The following is a 25,831-nucleotide window of genomic DNA, read 5'->3' on the forward strand; positions in this document are numbered from 1 at the left end:
TGGCGGTCCGTAAAGGGTGCTGGTACGTTGCTAGCGATTTCCGGGCAGCCAGACCTGTAATGAGCCCCACTGTTCAATTGTGCCTTTCTTCTCAGTGGTAAGTTGGTTTTGGCATGTAGTACAAATGCTGATGTCTGATAAAGAAAAGTCATTTGGCCGAGGAAACTCTGCACAGGAAGTCTCCTTTGGGGGAATGGGCGCAAACCCTATTTCTGGTATAGCTGTAAATTCATTAATCTGTTATTCCCTTTTGTGGGAATTTTGAGCTACTGCATGATCTAGTGGCACTTCTCTACCTAGGGTTAGTTTTGTTATGATAATGTCTGCCTGGAGATGATGTGATATGACAGTGTAATTTTATTATGTCATCTGCGGTCTACTTGTTCAGTTTTGAATACCTGTATTGTATGCTGGTGTTGAATACCATTGGGAAGGCATGTTTACATTCCTTTGTAGTTAGGATTGTGCTGGTTACTTGTATGTGATTGTCTCTGGTATCTGTAAACTATTTTATGTCATTTATTGCATTTGTAAGGCTTTCAGAGGTTTTGTTACTGGGTGTTACTGGATTGTAGTAGTGCCTTAGGTTTGTGCTAATATCAGCCTGCTCTGTGGATTGGTGTAGGATGTAGAAATAATTTTTAATAAAGACAACATAATTTGGATGATTCCGCATGTGCGATGCTGTTAAAGATACAACCTAAAGCGCAGGCCATTACTACTTTACAAGAACATTATTAATAAAGATTGGTTACAAAACCAGAACACTCATTCTAAATCACACCAGGATTATAGTGTTTTGTTTATAGGCCAGCATAGTGTTTGATGTCTATTAGAAATGTTTTCAGGATAAAACATTTTTCTTTTTAAACATAACAGAATGCACAGTGTGTAGGACCGAGATTCTTTGTATTTATAAATAGTGAACTTAAACTGAACTAAAACTAGTATATTGTGTACACACCAACCATTAGCACACACCAGCCATTAGCCAACTTTCATTAACATGAATTTCCAGATTTCTGATAACCTATTTTTATTTATTTATTATTTATAATGTGCACTCTACAGCAAAATGGTGATTCCAGACGCTACAAGAAAAAAAAGGGGGAGGGGGCACATGGAAGATAAGAAACAACCGTCGTGCTAGGCCTTGTGACATTCGATCGTGGAAATGCAGTAACATGAAGTGCAAGGTGGAGGGGGGAGAGAAGGGGAGGAATAGGTGACAGTCAGAGAAGGGGCATAAAAATGATGCAGGGGGGGCTAGGCAAGTTCTGGGGCAAGCCCAAGGGGGCAAGTGCCAGGGAATGGTAAAGGGAGAGCACCGTCTAAGTGCAAGGATGGGGGTGAACCAGAATCTGGGGGGAAAGCCTAACCCATCAGGCTTGATTGGGAAAGGGGCCCGGAAGGGCAGTGCTAGGTTGGGAGGGGGGCTGGTATAGACTGGTCACGGTGGGCCTGGTGCCCTGTAAGTCTCATAGGGGACCAAGCCACCAGTCCCAGAAGCAGAAGGGGCTTTAGCAAGAGATGGTGAGAAGGAAGGAGGAGGGTTTTGAAAAGCTTCCAGAATTTAAGGCTGTCCAGCTCAAGTCTGAGAGGGGCAGAGAGACCATTCTAGAGAGAGACACCTGCCGAAGCGAGGGGCCTAACTCCCACTCTCTGCTTGGGAAAGTGTCTGATCTGCTGAGAGTTGGAGCTAGAGGACTGAAGGGCTCTAGCAGGGAGATATTTGGGAGAGCGAGCTGAATGTAGCGGGGTCCCAGGCCCCAGAAAGCCTTGTGGATGATGCAGAGGGTCTTGAATTTGATCCTTGCAGCCACCGGGAGCCAGTGGAGAGATTCTGGGGCTGGAGAGATGTGTTCCCTGGACCTGAGGCCAAGGATACGTCTTGCAGTCCTATTCTGGATTTGTTGAAGCTAGCAAAGAGAGGAAAGAGGCCTCAATAGTCCAGCCTAGAGAGAAACAGAGCTCTAGAGATGGCCTCATTATGAGGTTGGTGGTTACCCACCCGTGCTGCCGGCGTGTTGCCTCCAACCCCGTAACACTGATTCCACCACCCGATATCCCAGTGCCACCAGGATATCACAAGTGGTGGCGGAACGGTAAATCCCCATTCGCATGGAGTCCTGAAAGACTCCATGGGAATGGGGACACTGAAGCACCAACACCATTGTTAACAGGGCCGGTGCTTCAGTGAGTGCCTGATTTTCCAGCAGGTCAGGCCTGCCGGGGGATCCGTGCCCCTACTGGCATTCTCAGAATATGGCAGTCCGGAAAGGGTACCAGTACGTTGCTACCGGCACCCTTGTTTCCCAACCACCATACTCGTAATGAGGCCCATTGACTTTCTGGGGGAAGGTAAGGAAGGGGCAAATGCCTCTGAGGAGGTGTGGTTGAAAGTAGGCCTTCTTGGCAAGGTCCGTTATGTGAGGGGAGAAGGATAGAGAGGAATTAAAGATGACACCAAGGTTTTTAACCTCACAAGATGGTGAGGGGGCCCACGGAGGGGGGCCAGAGAGTGAGTGGGAAGCAGGGAGCAGGGGTCCCAATGAGAAGGATCTCTGTTTTACTGGCATTATGACAAAGATCATTATCTGTACACCATGCCTGAATTGCACCCTGACAGTCAGGAATGAGAGAGGAGGTTGAGGAGGTAGTGGAGGGAAGCTTGAAGGAGAGTTGAGTGTCATCAGCATAACACTGGAAATGAGGAGGGAAGACGGAAATCAAGTGGGTCAGAAGGGCAAGGTAGATGTTGAAGACCCATGGCGATACGATAGAGACCTGAGGAACACCGCTGGTAGAGGGTGATTTGGAGGCGAGGTAAGGGCCAAATTGCACTGGGGGGGGGAATTAGATAGAAAGGAGGTCAACCAGCCCAGTGCCAGGTCTATGATACCAAGGGAATTATGGAGTTATTTTATGAGCATGGCATAATTGATTGTGTCAAAGGCAGAGGACAAATCAAGGAGGATGAGAAGAGGAGGAGAATCGGAGTCAAGGTTTGAGAGCAGGTCTTCACGGGTGTACAGGAGAGCAGTTTCCTTGTCTCTGAATGATCTGAAGCCAGGCTGGTGGTCATGGGGACAGCCAACAGATTCAGTGTGGTGGGTCAGTTGGGAGATGACCAACTACTCCAAGAGTTTGGCCAGAAAGGGGGTAATGGAGATATGGCGGTAGTTAGCCGGGCAGGAGGGGTCATCAGATGGCTTTTTTAGGAGACGGTGCATAAGGGAGTGCTTGAGGGAAAGTGTAAAGGAGCCAATGGCTTAGGAATGGTTAAAAAAATCAGCCAAAGCAGGAGCGAGAGAGGAAATGTCCTTGATGGTTCTGGAGGAGCAGAGGAGCACCTGTTTGGAGGAGACTTTCAGTGAGCGGACAACTTTAGAGCCCTCATCCCGTGCTATGGGGCAGGAGGAGGAGAGTATGGTGCAGGAGGGGTAGTGGGGAACAAAGGGAGGCCTGGGAGCAGGAGGGGAAGTAGAGAGGGGGGATAGTAGAGTGAAGACAGGATGTCCTGTGGTTCTGTTGTAAAATGGGAGGCTAGTGTGGTACAGAGGGCCTGGGATGGAACTGCAGTACGATTGGCAAGTTCCTTACCAATTCTGAAGAGTTCAGCTGTATTTTTGGTGGATTCAGCAATGCAAGCTTGGATATGGGCCCTCTTTTTGGAGTGGATGGAGAGACGGTATTGCCTTTGGAGCAGATGACAGGCCAGTTTGTCAGGGGATGTGTTTGAAGACTGCCACTTTGGTTCAGCAACTCTGCACTTGTGTTTCAGAGAGGCTAGGTCGGAGTTGTATCAGCTGTTGTGCTTGGAGGCAGGCTTCATATGGATCCTCATGACAGGGGCAAGGATGTCAAGGGTGTTGGAGATGGAGAGGTGAAGGTTAGCGGGGGCTGTGTCGGTGGAAGAGTCAATGGGAGGGATGGGGGTATGAAAGTGGCAGCAAAAGAAGCAGCTGACACTCGCTTCATTGGTCAAATGACAGAGAAGGAGACTGGCAGTGCTGGCAGAGGCATGGCTAGGGAGCTCAAGAGCTCCAGGCGAGAGGAGAGAATAGTCGGACCAGGAGAGATGTGTGATGAGAAGGTTAGAGATAGGAATGTCAGATGAGATGAGTGGGTCGGACCAGAGGGAAGAATAATGAGGAAAAGAGTGTCACAGAGGTCACAGACGAGTATGGTGGCCATATCAGAAGAGTCAAATGGATGTTGAAGTCTCTGAGGAGGAAAAGCTTGGAGGTAGAGGTCAGGAGAGAAGTGGTGAGGTTGGCTCATTTAGAAAGGAAGAGGGAGACAGGACCAGGGGCCCTGTAGATGGTTGCAAGAGTAAGCAAGAGGGTAGAAGAAACATCAAGCCTGTAGATGAGGCATTCGAAGGAGGAATAGGGTTGAGTGGGTATGATGGTAGCAGGGACCCATTCAGAGAAGATCAGGGTCACTTCGCCTCCAGACCGGTTGGGCCTGGGCTTGGAGAGGATCTTGTAGCCATCAGGAAGAAGAGTGTCGAGAGTAGTGACAGAACTGGCTTTGAATCATGTCTCAGTTAGGGTGAGAATGTCAAGGTCAAAGTCTTCAAGAGGGAGACAGATGTCAGAAGAGAGTTTAATGGCAGAACGAGCATTGAGAATGGCTAAGTGAAGATGGTTGCCCTCTTTGAAGGTTTTCTGAGGAGGGGTAAAGGGAGATGGTACATCCGTCGGTGGTGGCAATGGGGCAAGGGGGGTGGCAGAAGGAGGAAAGGAAGTTGATGAGGGCCAAAAGACGCCTATCAAGAAGGAAGAAGTTGGGCTGAGAGCCCCGGGCCATGACAATGCAATTCTGAGAGACATTAATGATGCACCTAGAGGGTGAGAAGCCTGCCAAGAGTACTTCCCATCTGGTGCCACCATTAACGGGGGAAGAAGTGAAAGGGGAGAGGATTGAAAGCATATGGGAAGTCCATAGGTTTGGAGAGGGGGAGACAAAGAGAATGTCAGTGATAGTGTGCCTGGAGGAAGCATTGACGTGGGTTTCCGCATTGGGCAGGCCTGGGTTAGAGACCAGGAGTGCTTTCTTAAACCTTTTCCATTCAGGTTTCAAGAGAGTGGTAGTATAGGTGATTGAATAGCAGTTGGAATAGATAGGGGAGATGGAGATCATCATGGGGGAAGGAGGGAGAGAGCAGACAGATTGACTGCACAGTGCACGAGGAACACACCAGGTGGCATAGCAGCAAGACAGGAAGGACAAATCAAAGAACAATAAATCACGTGTCCAGGAGGGATAGGGCCTAGTTTAAAAACATCAAAAGGCACGGTACCAGGGAGCGAGATAAAGCAGAAGGAAAAACCTCTAACGCAATCAGTAATTGAAGGCACACACAGATGTGAATAACCAAGCGAGGGAGAGAGCAAATATGCAGTCCCATCCTGTAGAACCAACAGAAAGATTTGGTTCCATGTGATAAACGAATGAAAAAAGAATGAATCAAATTGTAACAAAGAGAAAATAATGAAGAAAATATACATATATTTGTTTTGGTGGGGTCCCCCAAACTCCCATTTCCACTTCCTTAAAACCCACCCCAAGCCTCTACTCACGTGATTTAACCCTTTACCTCACCACCACATATATTATTTTTTAAACCCACTATTATTTCTTTATTTTCGTTTAGTTAAAATTTGATTTGTTATTCCTTTCCGTTATATTCACTGCATACCAACTATTTGACTAACAGAATAGAGGTACAAAGCCCAGCTTATAAGCATAGCAACCAATTAAAAAATGCACACAGATTTGTCTTTCTAAAAAAAAGTAAAAAGGCATAGCATTTAAATACAGGCAGTAGATTTCAGGACACCTAGATTCGACTTTTTAAAACAGAGGAAAAAAACCTGACATTTAAACAGATCCTAACACTCTAAAATAAAGGTAAAAGGCATAGCATAGAATTACAACCAGTAGTATTCAGGACACCCAGATTCATTTTTTTTTAAAAGAAGGAAAAAAGCATGACCCTTAACTAGAGCAGGCAATTGTCAAGCAGCACAATCAAACAGATTAGATGTTTTGCTGGCCTTAGTGGTCGCACACAAAGTTAGGGTTTGCTGGCCTCAGGAGCAGCAGCAGATTCATGCAGCATTAGGCAGGAAGGAGGATAATGCAGAGGGGGTAACGCAGTCAAAGAACCGCTTTGGGTGAAAAGTCGGCGGCTACCATCTGGTAGCAAGTTAAATGTTCGGTGCAGGATCATTAACAGATTGCACGTGCATGCATATAGAAGGTGCGTGGAGATGTATGCAACAAGGCTGCCGAAGGGCAGTAGCTCAGTAGGGTGAAGAAGTGAGTTGAGCTAGGCAGGAAGGGCCGAGTGTGCTACGAAGCCCTGAGGGGCCCGAGCCGGACGGGGGACGCATGAGGCCGCCTCAAGGGGAGGGAGAGAACTTTGCATGGAGAATCAGTCAAGAGTCAATGGGATCCTGTGACAGGCGCCCAAATGCCCCATGGAGTGAGGGGTGCGTGAAGAGAGTCATACCCGATTTCCGAAAGGTGCAGGGCCTATGGAAGGAATGGTGAAATGCTGGATCAGCAAGTAGGGCAGGGGGCCCTACCATGGCCAGACAGGCCCAGGCAGGGTATAACACTGCCCTTGAAGGTGTCACTTTAAGGGGGCCAACAATTTCTTACATTAATCCAAGGAATATAACGGGAATAGCATTGTTCCTTTAGGCTAATATGTCTTAATTCCAAACTCAAAATAACATGAAAATACTATCATTAGGAGTTGAAAAAACCCTTTGAACACATTCTACACAAAGCTCCAGATCACTATTACTTTATCAAATGGCAATTTCTCTGACAATGCCTCTTATAAAAATAAATGCTTTTTCAGAAGCAGATGCCTGGAGAGATCCAATAACCCTTGTCATTGGAAAATATTATGTACCAAGAAGGAACGTACACCTGTTCTATTAAGAGTCAGCTATTGGACAATATTTCCTTAAGTATGTGGAATGTTGGGCCCTTTTCCCCTCATTGCAAGATGTCCGTATAGTTTCTATATTTCTGGACAGACATTTGATTCACTTGGGTGCTAAGTGTTGGGCTTCAAGCATCTAGTTGTCTTTTCCTGGGGAGAACATATATATATATATATATATTTGAGAGACTTATCGACAGACTTCATGGAATACTTACATAAGCGGATCATTTTTACCTACTTCGGTTTTCTTATGGATGAGGTCTGTTCTAGTAGTCGCCTCACAGTTGTTTGGTTTAGATGTTACCTATAATTAATGTGTTTTGTTGCGCCTTTTGGTATTATAGCACTCACTTGGGTGCCTCCTTTTGGCGACCCCATTCTGGTTGGTTTTCTCTGATGCTGTAAGTGCTGTAAGCGCCATGATTAGGAAGAGGGGTTACATGGTAATGCTCTTAATACTTAACATCCATCTGCATTACAATGAGTCTGAGTCTTCTTTGTCACAGTCCCGGATTCCCTCCTTCCCATCATTCAGTGTAAGTGTTACACCACTGTGGTAAGGCTGTGTTGCTACTAACATTATGAGGGTGGTTTGGCATCTGTTGCCTGGTGATTGGATGGGGCTAAATATTTTTGTTAAATTCAAAGGGCCAGCACAGTTACTTGTTTACCAGAGTCGACTTACCTTCATACTGGTAGGACTGTGAAGAGGAATAGTAGGACACTAAGTAATGAATATTACTAATATGTATTCAGAGCACTGCAAACAACTTGAGTTTTAATGATTCTACCTAAGGCCTTCTGAATGCACTAGATGAACTGCAACATTATATAGTGGGTAATTACATTGCATTAACTCTATATGGTCTACTACTGTTTCTGAATATGCCAAAAGAATGTAAAATATGGGTAATTTTGCCCTATGTTTTATTGATTTTCCTTGATTTTCTCATTGTAACAGCATTTGGAAGACGTGAGTGGCAGAGCCCAACCCAAAGAACAGAGGTACAAACTGGATTAAGAAAGCACCCAGGTATTCCATCACAAAACTATTTGTAATACGTGTTTGTCATCTGTGTACAGGATACCTTATAGGTTATGTCTACAATGCAAATAGATAATTTGACTGAAAATTATAACTATTAAGAGTAAAGCAAACTGTCAAAAAGTCAACTCATTTCCTTGTTTTGATACTATATGGTATTATAGTATTCAAAGGCACGGGAGAAGCATCAGGAAACAGGTAGGAGACTGGAGGCATATATATATATATATATATACAAGTAGGAAGCTTTATTGTAAGTTTCAGGGTAAGCTTGGTTAAATGATACAGGAGCTAGGTATAACACATCTTCTCAGTAAGTTCTCTCATCCTGAAGGTCCCACCTGTAACAATTGGAACCTTGATGTCCCATCATGTTCTAGGTGTCATCACTACAATCTACGGTCTGCACAGTGTGCACCCTGTGCAGACCAATACTCCAGATACTACACATCTCCCGTTCTTCGGTATGGAATACACAAACAGGAACTGCAAAACAGGCACTCTGAAACAACCATAGGATCAACCTTATCTGCCCCAAAACAACCAAACCACATTCACAACTCTCCAAGCATATAGCACATTCACGTACTAACATCCAAAACCACCAAATACACTATACACCACTTGTCCAGTTCTGTCACCACCGGGCCTCGGAGCTGCCACCTGCAAGCACAACCAATCATTACTACACTCACATCCATCAAATCGTATCATCTTCCACCTCATCTGTCACATGAAGACTCGGGTCTGCCACGCCCGCAACACATCCGCTTACTCACATACCCATCAAGAAACACTAAAATCCAGATAAACCATCTGCATCAACACAACCGACCACATCACAACCATAACCTATCACACCGCTATTCTCTCCAAAGAAACACCTGTCATTTGCATCCTCCATTTGTACCGTCAACACACACTCCCACTGCATCGAAGAAAAACACATAAAAGTGGGAAAAATAGAAAAAGTACTAACAAGACAAAGATCACATGTAGACGACGCAACTGGAAAAGAAAACAGTGCGTGAAAAGAAACACTGTGACAGACAACTGATCAAGAGATCTGTACAAGTGTAAATAGGTCTTAAACTAACAAATGAATGCATTCAAACATGCAAGAAAGTAATGGCCAACATGTACCGGTTCAGAAAAGTAATATTAATAATACGCAACATCCTGCGTTCATAGCATGCTCACATATGTGCACACACCATTGTGCAATAATATTTTGCATACGGTCAAAACATACGGGCAATTATTCATCATTTATAACACATTGCATAGGGCACATTATAACACTTCATGACCACAACCACATTTCATACCAACGTGTGATGTCACTACTCATAAAATAATCAGTCGTATATATCCATCTGCCTACAAACAGACCCATATAAATATCACTTGACAACTGAACGATGCAGTGTCAGTAAAGTTGAAAATATGACCATGTCCATGGCCATCATATAATCATATGATAACATTATCATCCTCACCAACATTGCTCTTTAAATACTAAACAACAGAGCAGATTAATGTCCATATAAGCAGTCCGTAAATGCAGTCCATATATTGACCCTGAAATTCCTGCAAAATTGTTAAACACTAAACAACATTTTATTTTTCTTCTTGTGTTGTTTATTATGTGTTGTTTACGTGAATGATATATTATATGTACACCATGCACTCTCAACACATCATGTCCAACATGCACCTTCCCAGCCAGGCACACCAAACATACATTACATCTTGTCACCCTTTACAAAATGCAGGCACACACAACTACGTCTTCATAACAATATATCAATCCATATCCATTGCATCAAAAAATGAGCTTATAGCATTAAAAATCATCTGTCCATACATGAAGATGGAATAATGTGCATTTAAATTCCTGTCCAGAAACAAAAGCATGACTTGCACCAGGCAGTCACAATATACGTAACAGCATGTAACAAGTCCATGAATTTCACGTTGAAAGAATCTGGTAAAACGCAGTACCATAAATGTTCACTGACAAACGGAGTAGAAAGCAGTGCTGGTGTCCTTGCGATTGGTTTATTTACTCTTCGTGCCATTACTCCAAACATCTCCAGACAAAACATTAGCAGACTTCAGCTGCGGTATTAAAATCATTCAGCACCGTATGGATGACGATGAATATGTCTAAAAAAAAAAGATTCAACAACATACAGTTCCTAAATGCTTCTTCGGTCTGCAACTGTGCTGAACGCACGTCTCATTCCGCTTTCAGCAATACTTCCCTTTTTCCATGAAAGACGTCAATACATCTGCAACATTACCCCAAAGACCAATAACACAGGAAGGCCCCCCTTCCGCGTACGTCACGGCGATGAAACTGCATACGCATGGCCTTTCCTCTAATGTTTCCTTCGCGCTTAGAATGCAGAGGATAACGATGTGCTTAGAACGCTTGCACGGCAGAGATCAGGGCTCCGCCAACACCCCCTCTGCGTTCTGCGAAGTCATCATTAGTCATGAAGGCATAATAACGGTGTACAGATCTGGCTGCCTTATCAATGCGGTTGCCGTTATTCACATTATAAGCCATCCTGTGGCCCAATATACATTCCAATCGGGCAGCGCACGTGTAATGTGTCATCTTCTCTTAAACAGACACAGCTATGCGCGCTCTGAATAAATAATACACAGTAACGCCCCAGCCCAGCAAGAATAGTACCTTTGAATCAGCAGCCAAACCTCTCCTTGGCCAGAAACTGTGTGCTGGCTGCTTGCAATCACCCCAACCCAACACACAGTACCCTAAGGACAAAATGAGCACCTTCTGCAGCAGACAGTGAGTGTTGGCTGCCTGCTGATAGATTTACAGGACTTATACCTTGTGCAGGTAATTCATTGTAATCTCTCTATGGGCAGTTGGCTGGCTTTGAGTGCAGGGCATAATTTCTGCTGTTTTTTTTTTTAAACAGGGTTTCAGTCCTTCTCGGCTTATTATTCCTCCCCTCTTAAGGCGAGCCCTTCGTGCTTATATATTTTGTTTGTGCTGAGATCTGCACCTCAAGTGCCTTTATTGCGACTGAGACAATAACGAAAAACTGTATTTTTCTTAGAATGGTACTTGTAATGTGTGCGATCCCAGTAAATGGATGACATTAGTTAATCAGATTTGTGATGAACGGGTATATTTGTTTTTATTTTATATTACAAATGTATCTTTCATGTATTGGTTTCATACATATTTTTCATACATATTTTTTTAAGTTTCAGGGTAAGCTTGGTTAAATGATACAGGAGCTAGGTATAACACATCTTCTCAGTAAGCTCTCCCATCCTGAAGGGCCCAACTGTAACAATTGGAACCTTGATGTCCCATCATGTTCTAGGTGACATCACTACAATCTACTGTCTGCACAGTGTACACTCAGTGCAGACCAATGCTCCAGATACTACAGGTATCATGTAGAAAACTTAAAGGGTTGGCACAGAGGTTGATCCTGTTACAGACTACACTTACTCCCGTAGATGAAGAAGTACAACTGCATGTTTTAAAAGGTCAGTAAATGCACTTAAGAAAGAACCCTCTGAGCATTGTATGCAATTAGTTAAATTCATGCTAAAACGTTTTCAGAGCATCGTCTTCCATAACCTGTTTTACTGGAGTGAAGAGTGCGGGTGCAACAATAAAGATTTTGAAGATGCATTGTGTGCATGACGTTGTTACAATGTGTTGCGAGGTAGTACTGGCATATGCCAATAGTTCATCAGAAAGGGGCAAGAACAGAAATGGCATGGGGAGACAGAAAGGAGGATGTTCTCCACAAGGGAGACAGAAGGATCTTACCCCCAGTAGACACAGTGTGATTTTGTGTGAGAACATCTGTTGGCCATCAGTAGAACTTGAAGCAGGGGCGGAATCAAGTTAAGTTGAATACGGGTTTATTTATATCTTAATATCATTTTATAGGTATATATAGTTTAGTACATATTATAAGTAGAACTGGTAAAAGGGGACATGAATGTCGTGCGTGCTCCTTTCTCTCTCTCCTTTGCCAACCGTCGTTCGTCCGCCGCGTTCTCCCCACAAGCTCTCCTTGCTGCCCCGCGCGTCTAGTTATACGCAGTGTCCCTTGATACACGGGACACTACACATCCCCTTTCCTTAATGACAATATAATTCATATAGTCAAGTGTCTTGGCGGTCTGTAGTTCCTTCCAACCCTTGACTTCCTCCTGGGTGTCTCCAAACGCGTATCTGCACTGTTTGCCAAGGAAAATGAACTCACAGAACTATGACCGAGACTACCTCTGGATATGTCAACATCATTATTAAGTTCTCTCAGTACATCACCACAATCACTGCTTCTCCTCACACAACCATTGCTTCTCCTCACTTTATTTCTTGTCATATTCCATTCAGCACTTTCAACAAGATCTTCTCCTAAAACCATCACTCTCTCATTGTTCCACACTCTACCATCATTGGTTCTCACTGCATGACTAAACACTCTACTACTTTCACAGATCTGGACCCGTGACAACCATTCCCTCTTAAGGGAACCGGAACTTTAACTCGCACTAAACAACCCACATATGGTTCTTTCCCTTTTCTAAAACATCTATTATCATGTTGTCTCTTGTTGGAAATTTGCATTTGTTTGATGCTCTCCTCCACACCATCTAAGTTCACCGCTTTACCAGCCACAGAACTCATCCACCCTGGGAATAATTTAGTATTAGCCTTCCTCCCCCTGCTTAATTAAAATGGAGAAACTCCTGTGGTGGTGTGAATCTGTGGGCCAAAATAGTTTCTCTTACCACATTTTTCCATTCTTTCCCATTTGACCAAGCCCATTTAATGGCAGTTTTGATTATGCGATTGTATCTCTCAACAATGCCATTAGATTGTGGATTATATATCGCACAAAATGTGTGAACTATAGATCTCTCACTAACATACCTTTCCATAGTCTTAGACTTGAACTGCGAACCATTGTCTGTCAGCACTTCTTCTGGGTAACCCTCTCGCTCACACAATTCTTTGATAAAATCAATAACTTTCTGGTTGGTGACTTGAGGCATGAAAGCAACTTCCACCCACCTAGTTAACATATCAATAACTACTAAACAGAAATTGGAACATCCCTCCTCCAAATTTGACCCAACACATCAATTGCAATTTTCTTAATTGGTGCTTCTAGTATGTCTCTTAACACCATTGGAAAATTAGTTCCCACACACACTTTATCACTCTTTGAACAAAGGATACATCTTCTGATCTTCTCTTCCACCTGTCGGTCACATCCGGGCCACCAGTAAGTATTTCTTATTCTTCGTTTAGGTTTCACAATACCTTGATGGCCTTCATGGCCAAGTTGAATTATTTTCTCCCTGAGTCCATCTGGAGGTATTAGCTTGTCTCGTCTCATCAAAGACCCACTTTGTATGTTCAGTTCATCTCTGATGTTCCAGAATGCACCAACACCAGCTTCTATCATTTTACTTTTGTTCCATTTTGCTTCTTCCACATTTCTCATCACTTCTTTCAGTATGGCATCTTTGCTTACTTCCTCATCCCATTCCTGTCTAGATAAAGTGTGATCTGACAATTCTCAAATTTGTTCTTCTATACCATCATTAACATTGCTGTAGTTAGTTAGACGTGACAAACAGTCTGCTGTATGATTCTTAGAACCAGGAATGTATATGATACTGAAATTGAATTCCTGAAGCCTGGACACCCATCTTCTAACCCTGCTGGAGATCTTATCCAAACCTTTTGTGCTAAATACTTCCACCAATGGTTTGTGGTCCGTGTGGATTTCAAACTTCACTCTCCACACAAAGCGCCTAAATTTCTCCATTGCCCACATTATTGCTAACACCTCTTTCTCTATGGTCGCGTAATTCTTCTCTGCACCTTTGAGTAGCCTTGAAGCGAATGCTATCACAAACTCCCTTCCATCATGATATTGCGTTAGGGACGCCCCTAGTCCTACAACACTAGCATCAGTTGTGATTATAGTTTTTCTTCCTCTCACATAACTCTGAAGAGCTGGAGCCTCAGCAAGTGCCTCTTTGATGAACTGAAATTTATTTTCACATTCCTCATCCCATGTAAATTTCTTGTTTGCTTTCAATAAGGCTCTCAATTTAACTGTGTGATCAGAGACATTTTCAATGAACTTTGCATAGTATTCAGCCATGCCTAAAAAGGTTCTGAGTTGTTCTTTGTTTCCTGGTGTGATCATAAGTCTAATTGAGTCTGCCAATTCCTTTTTCGGTGTAATTCCTTCACTCGAAATTAAATGTCCTAAATACTCAATTTCTCTTCTATTGATTTTAGACTTTTCTTTACTGAGAACCATTCTTGGTGTAATTTTCTTAGAACTTTACTCAGTCTTTTATTATGTTCTTCTTCATCTTTCGCATGTATCAAAATATCATCTTGAAAAAATACAACTCCTTCTTCTCCCTCAAGAATCCTGTTCATGACTTTCTGAAAAACCGAAGCTATGGATATCAGACCAAAAGGCATTCTCCGGTACTGATAAAGGCCTTCTGGAGTTATAAACGCTGTTAGGTGTTTGGATTCTTCATGTAATTTCACCTGATGGTAGGCAGCTGTAAGATCCAATGGAGAAAATATTCTTGCGGGACCTAATGTCGATATGAGTTCTTAAATATTTGTCAGTGGGTGCCTTTCTGGAATTATACATTTATTTAATTCTCTCATATCTATGCACTTCATCTCTGAGTGCTAACGGTACATTGCGCAACTTTTGAGCAACAGGTCTGGAACCTGATTTGAGTAAGATACGATGTGAAAAACCTTTTAGACATCCTATGGTGTTCTCTTTGAAGACCTCATCTTTAATCTTCTGTATGTGATCATTTCCTGTTCCTTCCACTTGAAATACGGTGTCACTAGCATTGGGGCTAATCAAACTTCCAATAGTTTTTCGTGAGTCCAACTAAGTAGTGAGGTTCCCCCATTCTTTGATACATAGATGCAACCTACTGCCTCTCTGTCTTTGAACTTGATGGTAGCCATGAACCACCCAATGAGCTCAATCTTAGCTCCTCCACATGCCTTTGGTCTAACATCTACCTCACATAGGTACTCTGGCCCACAAGTCTTCCACACTTCCTCTGGAATTAGTGTGTACCTAGCACCTGAATCTACCATCATGACGATAGGATAACCATTCACTGTTATCTTTGTTCTTGGACTGTCAATTTGCACACCTTCATCGGATACCATAAATACGCATTCTTCTCCTTAATCATTATCACCAATCCAATTCAGATTTGGGTCATCACGCCGATTGCTTCTACACCATTTGGCTAGGTGTCCTCTTCCACTGCATCTTCTACAGATTATCTTCAATGCAGGACCAGGGTTACTGCTCACCCAGTGTGACTGTTTTGCAATCAATGATGTCCCAAGTAAGGAAAACATAGAAACAAAGGTCTCTCACCTGAGGGTTGGAACAAGGATGGCGGGTGATACTGCAAAATGGAATACTCAGATGGAAACTGACGTCTAGTATCTTCCTTCAGATGAAAAATAGAATCCCCCTGAGAAGCCCGAAGTGACCCGGCACAGAGGCCAGATCACCGGAAGATTCCCAGGGAAACCATCTTGGGGAATAAAACCCTGAGGTGCTGCTAGTGAACGTAGACTCCTTGAGACGTCCCAGAGATGTAGGTTACACTATCCCGGAGGTTCGGTGATGGATCGGTGTGTCTTTAAAGGATCTGATCCAGGGCAGAAGTTTCGGGTTGGCTAATGAGAGATAGTGAGACAAAATAATTAGTTTAGAGTCTGCCTTGTAGGAGAAAAGACAACTCTGGAGCAGAATTCTCACCACAGGATCTGATGGTAATAAGATATTGAAAGGAATGCAACGGAAGACAAGGTACAAACAGGAATGCTGGGTATACTGGTTAAAGTAAAGTCAGAAGATAATAGTAACCAGAAAGTGTGTTGTGTTAATGGGGGAAACCTAAACTCGAGAGGAAAGATGGGAGCAATATCTACCTAGAATAGATGGAGACCCACTCTACCTCGAGGGATGACAGATGTTCAGAGTGTATGGACACAAAGTGCGTCGGATCTATTGCACAAAATAAAGAGCAGACAATGAACCCGCAAGAAAAGGAAAAATACCTTCTATCAATAAATCAGGTGGAACGAATGCCTACCGAAAGAGACCCTATGAAACAGCACCGGCTGAAGGCGGATGCAGGAAACACAATCCTCCAACGCGAGCTGCTTCTGCAGCTTCGGTCGGAAACCGGAACTAGATAGCACTGAGGCAACCTAGATCAACAAAACACAAAAAACAACACTTTTCTATAAGGTCCCAATGAGTAAATAACAAACAACAGAAAACAAGTCAAAGGCAGGCCTGGGTAGAAAGAAGGAAGGTTCCCTAACACGGACTCACGTAGTGTTCGCCAGCTCCTTGGAGAGTACCAACGCATCTTCGTCCGGAGTCTGTAGGCTGATAAGCTGCCGGCGAATCAATCCGGAAACATTGCAATGCATTCTGGGGTGCAACGACTAGACTACTGCAGCGGTCTGCGAGAACCACCATGTTGGAATCAGGCATCACTTCACGAATAACACAGATAGCCGTTACAATTCATCCTTGATAAAAAAAAAATTGTTAGTACCTCTTATTGCTCCTATGATTTCATCTTGTTCAGACTGTACAGTACTGACTAGTGGTTTACTCAACACCTCCTTCATTCTATTCTCTAAAGTCTGCACACAAGTTTCAGTATGTTCAACTTCTTTGGCTAGTCTTAGCACCACATCCAGTGGAGGGTCATCTTCTGACCAGAGTTTCTCTCTAACTTTTCCACTCATAATTAATTAATAATAATTTGGCATTTATATAGCGCTACGAACCCTCAGGTATCTGAGCGCTGCTTATTATTACCCACGGTGTGTGGTGCTCATTTATCGACCTCGGAAGGATGAAACGCTGAGTTTGGCGCTGCCGGGATTCGAACCTGCGTTTGCAGGCTCTGCACTGATGTCAAAGCGAGCGCTCTACTCGCTGTGCCACTTGACCGGCTATGCATTCTAACATAAATTGGTCTCTGATCCTTTCTTCCAGTTGCTGATCAAACTTGCATGTACGTGCCAGCTTCCTCAGAGCTGTAACATACTGTTCTACAGTTTCACCTTGTTCTTGAATTCTTTTGCCGAACTTGTACCTTTCTAAGATGGTACTAACTTTCTTCCAGTAATGTTTGTTGAGTTTCTTGATTGCTTTCTCATATTCATTCATGTCCCCACCTTCCTCTTCCAGGAGATCTGGCAGATCTTCATATTTCTCTTGTCCCGCCGGTCCTAGGCAGTGTAGTAGTAAAGATTTCTTTCTTTCAACACTGTAATTCGTCCCACAAACAACATTTGCATAATGCTCAAAAGACTTGAGCCAGCGCTTCCAGGGTAGTGTCGGTTCTCCCACCTCCGGTAAAAACATTTGAGGAGGAGGAACACCCTGCAATGCCATGATTCTGATCTTAATGACTGTTTCTGCTATACAGTGCTTTCAGTTGTGCTTACTTAACACTGTAGCTCTCTGCAGTGTGGACGGCTGGTTGAAACACTCCTTGTTACTTTCTTCTCTGTTCTCACTATATATATACTTTTTCCTTTACCTTGATATAATGATAAGTACTGTGAGGAGTATGAGGCTTGGGAGCAGTGAGGATTACCAGAACAATTTGTATGTACTGGGACGAGGACGAGCAGAGCTATTAGTGATGATTGCACTTGAGTAGTGTGGTTAAAAAAAAAACTCAGCATGTCGCTCACTTCACCGTGTTTTGTTGGGCCTTTTTCACAGTGGACACAAATAGCGAGCGGGTCCCTCTTCCATTTTATTGCCGGAAACTGACACATTCAAACGTCTTTTGTATTTTGTCGGGCCTTTCGAATAGTCAGTACCAAGCATGTACGCAGCCCTCTCTAAAGTTATCTGCTTGAAACTGACGCGTTCCAACCTCCTCTTGTTCTTGCTACAAAGTTGTAATTGATGCCCTCCTGCAGTCCTCCGAAACAACAGCAATATACACAGGGCTGGGCAGCTGGCCAATCAAAGTGATGCAGCGTTGGAAACAGAGGAACCAGCTACGCCCATCTGCTGACCTCTGCCAATCCAATCTGAGGTGAAAAGTTTGCTTAGGCAATTTTCCCCCCTTCTCACAGTCCCCTGGTTTGACACCTTGGTGCAAACATAACATAGACACAGGAGACAGTGTACCTACTAAAAGTAGGGGATACAGGATGTCAGATAAAGTACGGTCTTACATTAAAACGGAGGTCAACAAAATGTTAGATCTTGGGGTGATTGAACCCTCTAGTAGTCCTTGGTCCAGCCCTGTGGTTTTGGTTCCAAAAGCAGGTACTTCCGAATTGAGGTTCTGCGTGGATTACAGGGCTCTGAATGCTGTCACCAAGACAGACACCCACCCCTTGCCTCGAACAGATGAGCTGGTGGATACCTTGGGTGGCTCCAAGTACCTCAGCACGTTTGACCTCACTGCAGGCTATTGGCAAATAGCCCTCGCAGAACATGCCAAGGAGAAGACAGCATTCTCAAATATGGAAGGTCTTTACCAGTTCAGGGTAATGCCTTTTGGGTTGAAGAATGCACCTGCCACTTTCCAGAGGCTTGTGAATCATGTGTTGAATGGGTTGGATGAATTCTGTCTTGCATATCTGGATGATATAGCAGTTTTCAGTGCCACCTGGGAAGACCATGTTAAACACCTTGGGATTGTGTTACAGGCTCTTCAGAAAGCCCACTTGACCATAAAGGCCAGTAAATGCCAGATTGGACAAGGCTCAGTGGTTTACCTTGGACATGAAGTAGGTGGAGGGAGGAGACAGCCTCTACCCAGTAAAGTACAAGCAGTACAAGACTGGCCTACCCCCACTACACAGACCCAAGTGAGAGCCTTCTTAGGACTCACGGGGTATTACAGAAATGTCATGGCAGACTATGGCACCATAGCTGCCCCTCTGACTGCTCTCACCACTCCGAAGAAACCCAAGAAGGTAACTTGGACTGAAGAGTGTGAGAAGGCCTTCAAGGGCTTAAAAGACTCCTTGTGCCAGGCCCCTGTACTCAGGGCCCCTGATTACCAAAGACCTTTTATTGTGCAGACATATTCCTCTGACACTGGGATAGGAGCTGTACTATCACAAGTAGATGAGAAGGGTAAGGAACACTCTATTGGTTTCATTAGTCACCAGCTTAAGGACAGAGAGCTCAAATGGTCCACAGTAGAGAAAGAATGTTTCTCTGTTGTGTGCGCCCTACGGAACCTGAGGCCCTACCTCTATGGGACCCACTTCACTGTGCAAACTGACCATAAGCCCTCAAAAGTGGCTGATGGACATGAAGGGGGAGAATCCAAAGTTGCTTAGGTGGTCCATAAGTCTACAAGGCTTTGACTTCACTATTGAGCATAGGCCAGGTGTCCAACATAGCAATGCTGATGGGTTGTCCAGAATGTTTAACCGACCAGGGGTGGATTAGTTCCCCCTGTACTTAGTTTGGGAGGGTTGAGTGTTAGGAAAGATTTCATAATTGTATGTCATTTTCCCTCCATGTGTCAACCCCCAAACTTTTTTTGCTGCTGTTTTACACCCTGATCTAGACGTTGCCAGAGAAGCGCAGCCTTCCGCCGCACTCCTCTGGGCTTTCGCTCAATTCTTATGGGGAAACTGACATGCCCTTAAGACAGTCAGTACTGGGAGACTCCGTTTCCCTTAGTCCTTTCCTCATGTTGCAGCTTTTGTGCAAAATGAAACAAGAGTGTACTGTAACTTACTTTACCGCACTTTTGGGTCTCTAGTCATTCCAAAGGCCCTAGCCACTCTCGCTGGACTTATTATGAACTGTGCAAATGTGTTACGGACAGGACTGGTGGCAGCTATAGTTTCTCTTGTGTTTTGAACCCTTTTTTGCCATGTTATCCGCGCTTACCGCGTTTGGCACAAATAGGTGGCCTGGCTCCCAAAATGGCCATGCCACAAGGTTCTTTGTCCTGTCCGCTGACCGGCTTGCCCCTTCACCTTCCCCCAGGTCGAGCCGACCAGGGGCCATCCTTATTTGGTCATGCACTTTCCCGCGAAACCCCAAAAGCTTTTGCAGGCTTCTGCATGCCTTGTGTGTGCCTCCAGGATGTGGGCTGGGATGTCTGTTCCCAATAAACATCCTGGGTGCCAGAGAGTCTGGAGTGTCCTGAATGCCTGGGAACACTGTGGTCCATGATAGGTCCACGTATGGTGTGAGTGTTTGTGAGCAGATCTCCCATTGAGTCCTCTCTGTTTTGGCGTGAAGGGAACTTTGGATAAGAGGAGGTTGAAAACACCACTACCAGGTCGATCTCCTGAGTTCACACTGAACAAGGGATAAGGAGCCAAGTATCCGGCAACAAGAAGCTGAGTTGAGGAATCGCTGGTGACCCGCTGAAGGTTTGGCAACCTGAGCCGCTGTCGTCCTGCGCGACCCCTCTGCATCTGATCATCCGAGAAGGTCTGCGAAGGCGATTCAACCCATTGGAATAGTGGGATCAACTATTCCCGGCACCTTCATCAAACTCTGCAAGTAAGCCTCTTCGGAAGTGTCCCTGAGCCAACCAGTGGGCTGACCAGCTTACGCAGGACGCTTTGCTCTGTCACCACCACCGTTTTGGGGAAACCCTCGAAACTTGGTCTACTGCTTGCTCTGCGTCCACGGCACCCTCACACCGAATTTCATACACTTGGCATTCCCAGGTCTGAAGTGAGACGAGTACGCCCGGACCAGAGTAAACACGGTTGCCGTGTTGCCCTGCTGTGGTAACAACCTGTGCACATCCGCTGCATTTGGGACACCCTCTACCCTGCATCCTGCTACGCAGAATCTACACAGTGTCGAGACGTCCTGATCATCGCAGCTGAACCTGCCAGCAACGTGAACTGAACTGGAGAAGTCTGGGTATGCCTGCGTCGGCGACCGGTGAGTAGTCCATACCCCAACCGGTGGCCCCTCGCGCAGGAGTATGTTTCTTTTCTACTGCTGTTGCGAAATAGCGACTCTATCCCACACTCTCACCCTACCTCTGCCCACAAGTGGAGGCCTTGCTTGAGTAGTGGCGACTTGTTCTGCATCGCTTCATTCACCTTCCTGAACTGCCTGATATCCTTGAAGAGGCCCTCTTTTGTCCATTGGCACCAGCGCATGCAGGTACTTTTGAGCATAAGGCTCCTATCTTCGTAGGGCTCGGACTTCCTCCTAGTTAGGTGTATTTTGGATGTCGAACTGGGCCTAATGATTACTTGCACTGCCTGTTTTCCTCCCCATCTAGGTGGTCTATATATTACGTGCTCCTAACTCCTTAGACCCCTCGGTCTTGTATATATATATTGTATTGATTATGATGTGTTGGTTTACTTTAGTATTATTGTGATTCTTTTCTATGGTCGATGTTACAAAGGCCTTGTAATAAATGTGTCTATATTTTTAATATAACACCTATCTGGAGTAATTTGTAAGTGTCCTTGCTTTGTGTGCTCATTGCAGTCTTTCAGTAACCCTCACCCCTCTTGAGACTTAGTCTTGACTGCCGCCATCGCTACCCTGATTGGTCTGGCTTCTCCAGAGGTTACCCTGTTCCAAGAAACTAGGCTGGCCTTCTGAACCTCTGCCTCTCCAGGTCCGAGTCCAGAAATCCATCTTAACAGTTGCCCAAATGAGCTCTGTAAAATTTGGCAAGGCCCTAAACTTAATTATCTAGTGAAAATAGTTCAATATGAAGTCCCTAATTGGCTAAAGAAAATTGCTTTGAAGGGTGGGGGGGGATCCTGGACATATATACCGCTCAACTCACACTTTAGGTGACTGTCACCTGCAGGCTTCTTATCCGTCTATTAATTTCAATGCACTCTAACCTGGAAAAAGGTTCTGCATTTTTCTAAAAGCTGATGTTTTCTATTTCTAATCCAAGCCTGTCGAGAAACGCAGTTACAAGGTTTGGAAATAACAGGAGTTGCCGCCGCCAGTGCCATGTTCCTCGGTCTAAAGTGGTTGTTCCACCTTGTGCTGCAATAAAATAAGGAAAAAGAAACCCTTTCTCGTCACCGGCAATTTAAAAAAAAGGAAAAAGAAACCCTTTCTCGTCACTAATGACATACATCTATCTTCATTCAACCCACCCGTGGGAATCCCATTCGAACCACACTGCACCATCTGCGTGGTACTTAGATGAAAATGCAGAATCCTTTCCAAACCTTGTAACTGCGTTTCTCGACTGGCTTGGATTAGAAATAGAAAACATCAGCTGCGGGGTATTTAGAAAAACGCGGAACCTTTTTTCCAAACATAGGAACAGCGATCCTCCACTGGCTTGGATTAGAAATCGAAAAATCCTTTAAAACATCAAAGCAAGAACAAGTCAAACACGATCCAACATATGGCCTCACAAGGACTTTTTGTTTGTTTGTTTTATTATTTATAATGCGCGATCATACCCTCAGGTAACAGTGCGCAGCAGTTACATGTTTTTGCGAAATATATGTATATATGTATATATGTTTGTTTGTTTGTTTGTTTATTTTATTTATATAGCACTACAGACCCTGTAGTAAAAGGGTGCTTAGGACAGGTTGCAAGGCACAATATATATAGAATTTGCAGTAATACAATTGTAAAGTTATGTACAATATATACAGACAGCAGTGGTTAAAACTTACAGTTGAAGCACAAGTGAGGCATTTACAATATATACAATTTTGTGGTAGGCTGGGTCAAACTTAGGGTTGGATTTTAGTCAGTAACCAACCAATGACAAGTTTCCTGAATAATTGGAAGGATTTAGTCGATTTAATGTTCAAAGGCAGGGTGTTCCAGAGTTGAGAGGCAATGACCGTGAAGCTTGAGCCGCTGGCTCTTTTAGCAGTGGAGGATCTAGTGATTCTGGTGGCAGGTTTCATGTTGAATTTGTTGGTGAGGTAGGGAGGGGCTAGGTGGTTAACGGCTTTGTAGGTAAGGCAAAGCGTTTGTAAGTACATTTTTTGTTGAATGGAAAGCCATTTGCGTGATATTCTGACGCCTAGGAACGTTAAGTGCTGCTCGTAGCGCATTGTTTTGGAAAACCTGAAGGTTGTTGATTATAGAGTGGTTGGCACCTAGGGAGAGGCAGTTGCAGTAGTCTAGCTGGATTGTATGAGAGCCCTAGCCAGCGTGAGGCAGCTATTAGTGGATAAAAAAGGTCTACAGGCTCTAATTAGTTTCCCTGTGTAGGCGGTAGCTGAGGCAGTCGTGTTAACTTGTTTGGTGAGGTTGGTATTGGCGTCGAGATAAAAGCAAGGGTTTTCACATTTTTGGCGACTGGGATGGTGTTACCGTCGATGATGATGTTGGAGTAGTCAGGGCTCAGTTTTTGTAAGTTATTAGGTGATCTGACAATGAGATGTTCAGTCTTCTCATCATTCAGGCAAAGGCCATGTGTGGCCATCCATGCTTGAATGATGGAGAAGATTTTGTTGATCCTGGTGACATCAGCGCTGTAGTTGCCCGAGATGGTGAGGAGTATCTGGGTGTCATCTGCGTAGTTGGTGTAGGTGACACCCAGATGGTCCAGTTTGTCAAAGAGAGGCTTTGTAAAGATGTTATATAGGGTGGGGGAAACACAGGAACCTTGTGGGACACCACATGTGATGGGGATAGGGTCTGCTGCTGCCGCAGAGGAAAAGACCCTCATGGTTCTGTTGGCCAAGAAGGATTGTATCCACGTGACAGCAGAGGAGGAGAAATGGGCAGCGGAAGAGAGGTGGTTACAGAGCATTTTATGGTCGACCAGGTCGAAAGCTGCTGAGAGGTCTAGAAGGAGTATGATGGCAACCTTTCCTTTGTCTTTGAGGTCATCAATCTGACTTTTGAGGTCAACAAGGGCGGTTTCTGTTCCATGTTGGGGTCGAAAGCCAGATTGATGCAATCCTAACAGTTGTTTGGTCTCTAGGTAATCCTGAATTTGCAGGTAGGCAACTCTATCAAGGATTTTTAGCAGGAAAGGAACTGTGGTGATAGGCCTGTAATTAGTGGGAATGGCTGGGTCTAGAGATTGTTTTTTTAGAAGAGGGAGAACCCATGATTGTTTCAAGTTGTTAGGTATTGAGTTAGTGGAGAATGAAATGTTTATTAGCTTGGAGATGAAAGGGGATAGGTCTCTTGCTGCATCCTTGATGATCTGTGCGGGGCAGCTGTCCCCTTTGCAATTTGATGGTTTGAGGGATGTTATGATTTTTTGGACTTCTAGTATAGTTACCTTTTTTAATGTGAAGCAGGAGGTGGTATTAGTGGTAGTAGGTATGCTAGGGGTGGAGGAGTTGTTGTTGGAAAGTTGTAGTCTTTTGACCTCAATTTTAGTTTGCAGGCCAGTGATTTTATTAGCAAGGGCATCTTGGATGCTCGTACACCAAAGTTTGTCTTTCACAGACGTGTCCGTCGGTGGGTAAGGGTTTTCTAAATCCTTTAGGATAGTGATGAGTTCTTTAGCACTGGATCCTGCATTGTTTATTCTAACGTTGTAGGCTTCCTTCTTGGTGTGGATTATTTCCTTTTTATAAAGGGAGGAGATATTCGTGAGATTAGTTTTATTTTCAGCTGATTTTCCATAAGGTTTCCAGCTTGGCTTTCTTTTTTCTGAGTAGTTTGAGTTCAGGTGTATACCAAGAGTTCAGATGAGCTCTAGGTTTATATATTTGCCTAACCTGCCATAGGTGACTCTGTTCTGATTGACGCACCGTGACTACTTTGATCTAATATTAAGTCCTTACGAAAATTCTCTCAAGGGGTAAAAAGAAGCAACAAGTGTTTGTAAAGAAATCATTGTCCTGAAGATGGCCTTTAATTATTAAGCTATACGACACTAGGGGTAGTGTCCAAAACATTTAAGAAGGCCGAAACATGTCAACCATTCAAGACATCCACAGACAATAACCACAGGACTTTTGTTTTTATCTCTACAATGGTGTGATTTGTTTCCGTCCAGTTTTTTGTGTGATTTTTACGTAGTACTGTCAACATTATTCCCTGTGTTTTCTAAAATGTTGTGATGGCTCTTTGCTCTGAGTCTGTCAAATTATGATGGAATGATGATGCAAATTGTGTTCTTGTGATATCTCTTTCAAAAAACTTTTTTTATGATATAATTCAAACCTAATAAATTACGTTTTTTGCATAGTTTTAGTGTGTACTCTACCACCTCCTTCATGCAGAATATGAGCAAATTTGCCCACATGTGTTGAATGTATAAACAATGTTCTAGTGGCATAGCCGGTCAAGTGGCACAGCGAGTAGAGCGCTCGCTTTGACACCCGTGCAAAGCCTGTTAACGCAGGTTCGAATCCCGGCGGGGCCAAACTCAGCCTTTCATCCTTCCGAGGTCGATAAATGAGCACCACACACCGTGGGTAATAATAAGCAGCGCTCGGATACCTGAGGGTTTGTAGCGCTATATAAAAGCCTAATTATTATTATTATTATTAGAAGCATAAAGAGGGGTAATCAGTCTCAACTTCTTGTTTGTATCCTTCATGACATTAGTTCCCTCTGAGTACCGATCCCCCATATACAAAAAATTGGAACTTACCTGATTTAGATATAACCATCATTAAAAATAGACAGCACCTCCTATGAAGTGACCTACTTAATCTAGACTGTCTGACCTCATTCAATATATGTCGGTGATATTTCTGATTCAGTTTGGCAGGGAGATCTTCCCAATCTTTCCACCTGCCTCACCAAGGGTCGCTCAGA

The 25,831-nt window shown here is 44.1% G+C and overlaps 1 protein-coding gene across 5 annotated transcripts in view; it reads left to right on the plus strand.

Annotated features, from left to right (window-relative positions):
• VIT (vitrin) overlaps positions 1-25,831 on the plus strand; it is a 2,362,557-nt gene that overhangs the window by 1,795,219 nt on the left and 541,507 nt on the right. For all 5 annotated transcript variants that reach the window (XM_069607358.1, XM_069607362.1, XM_069607360.1 and 2 more), the window contains one exon: positions 7,932-8,003. In XM_069607358.1, coding sequence (XP_069463459.1) covers positions 7,932-8,003 — 72 coding nt within the window. The remainder of the gene's footprint in view (positions 1-7,931; positions 8,004-25,831) is intronic.

Source organism: Ambystoma mexicanum, chromosome 4q (assembly GCF_040938575.1).
Source record: "Ambystoma mexicanum isolate Mex_15411 chromosome 4q, UKY_AmexF1_1, whole genome shotgun sequence".
NCBI lineage: Eukaryota > Metazoa > Chordata > Amphibia > Caudata > Ambystomatidae > Ambystoma > Ambystoma mexicanum.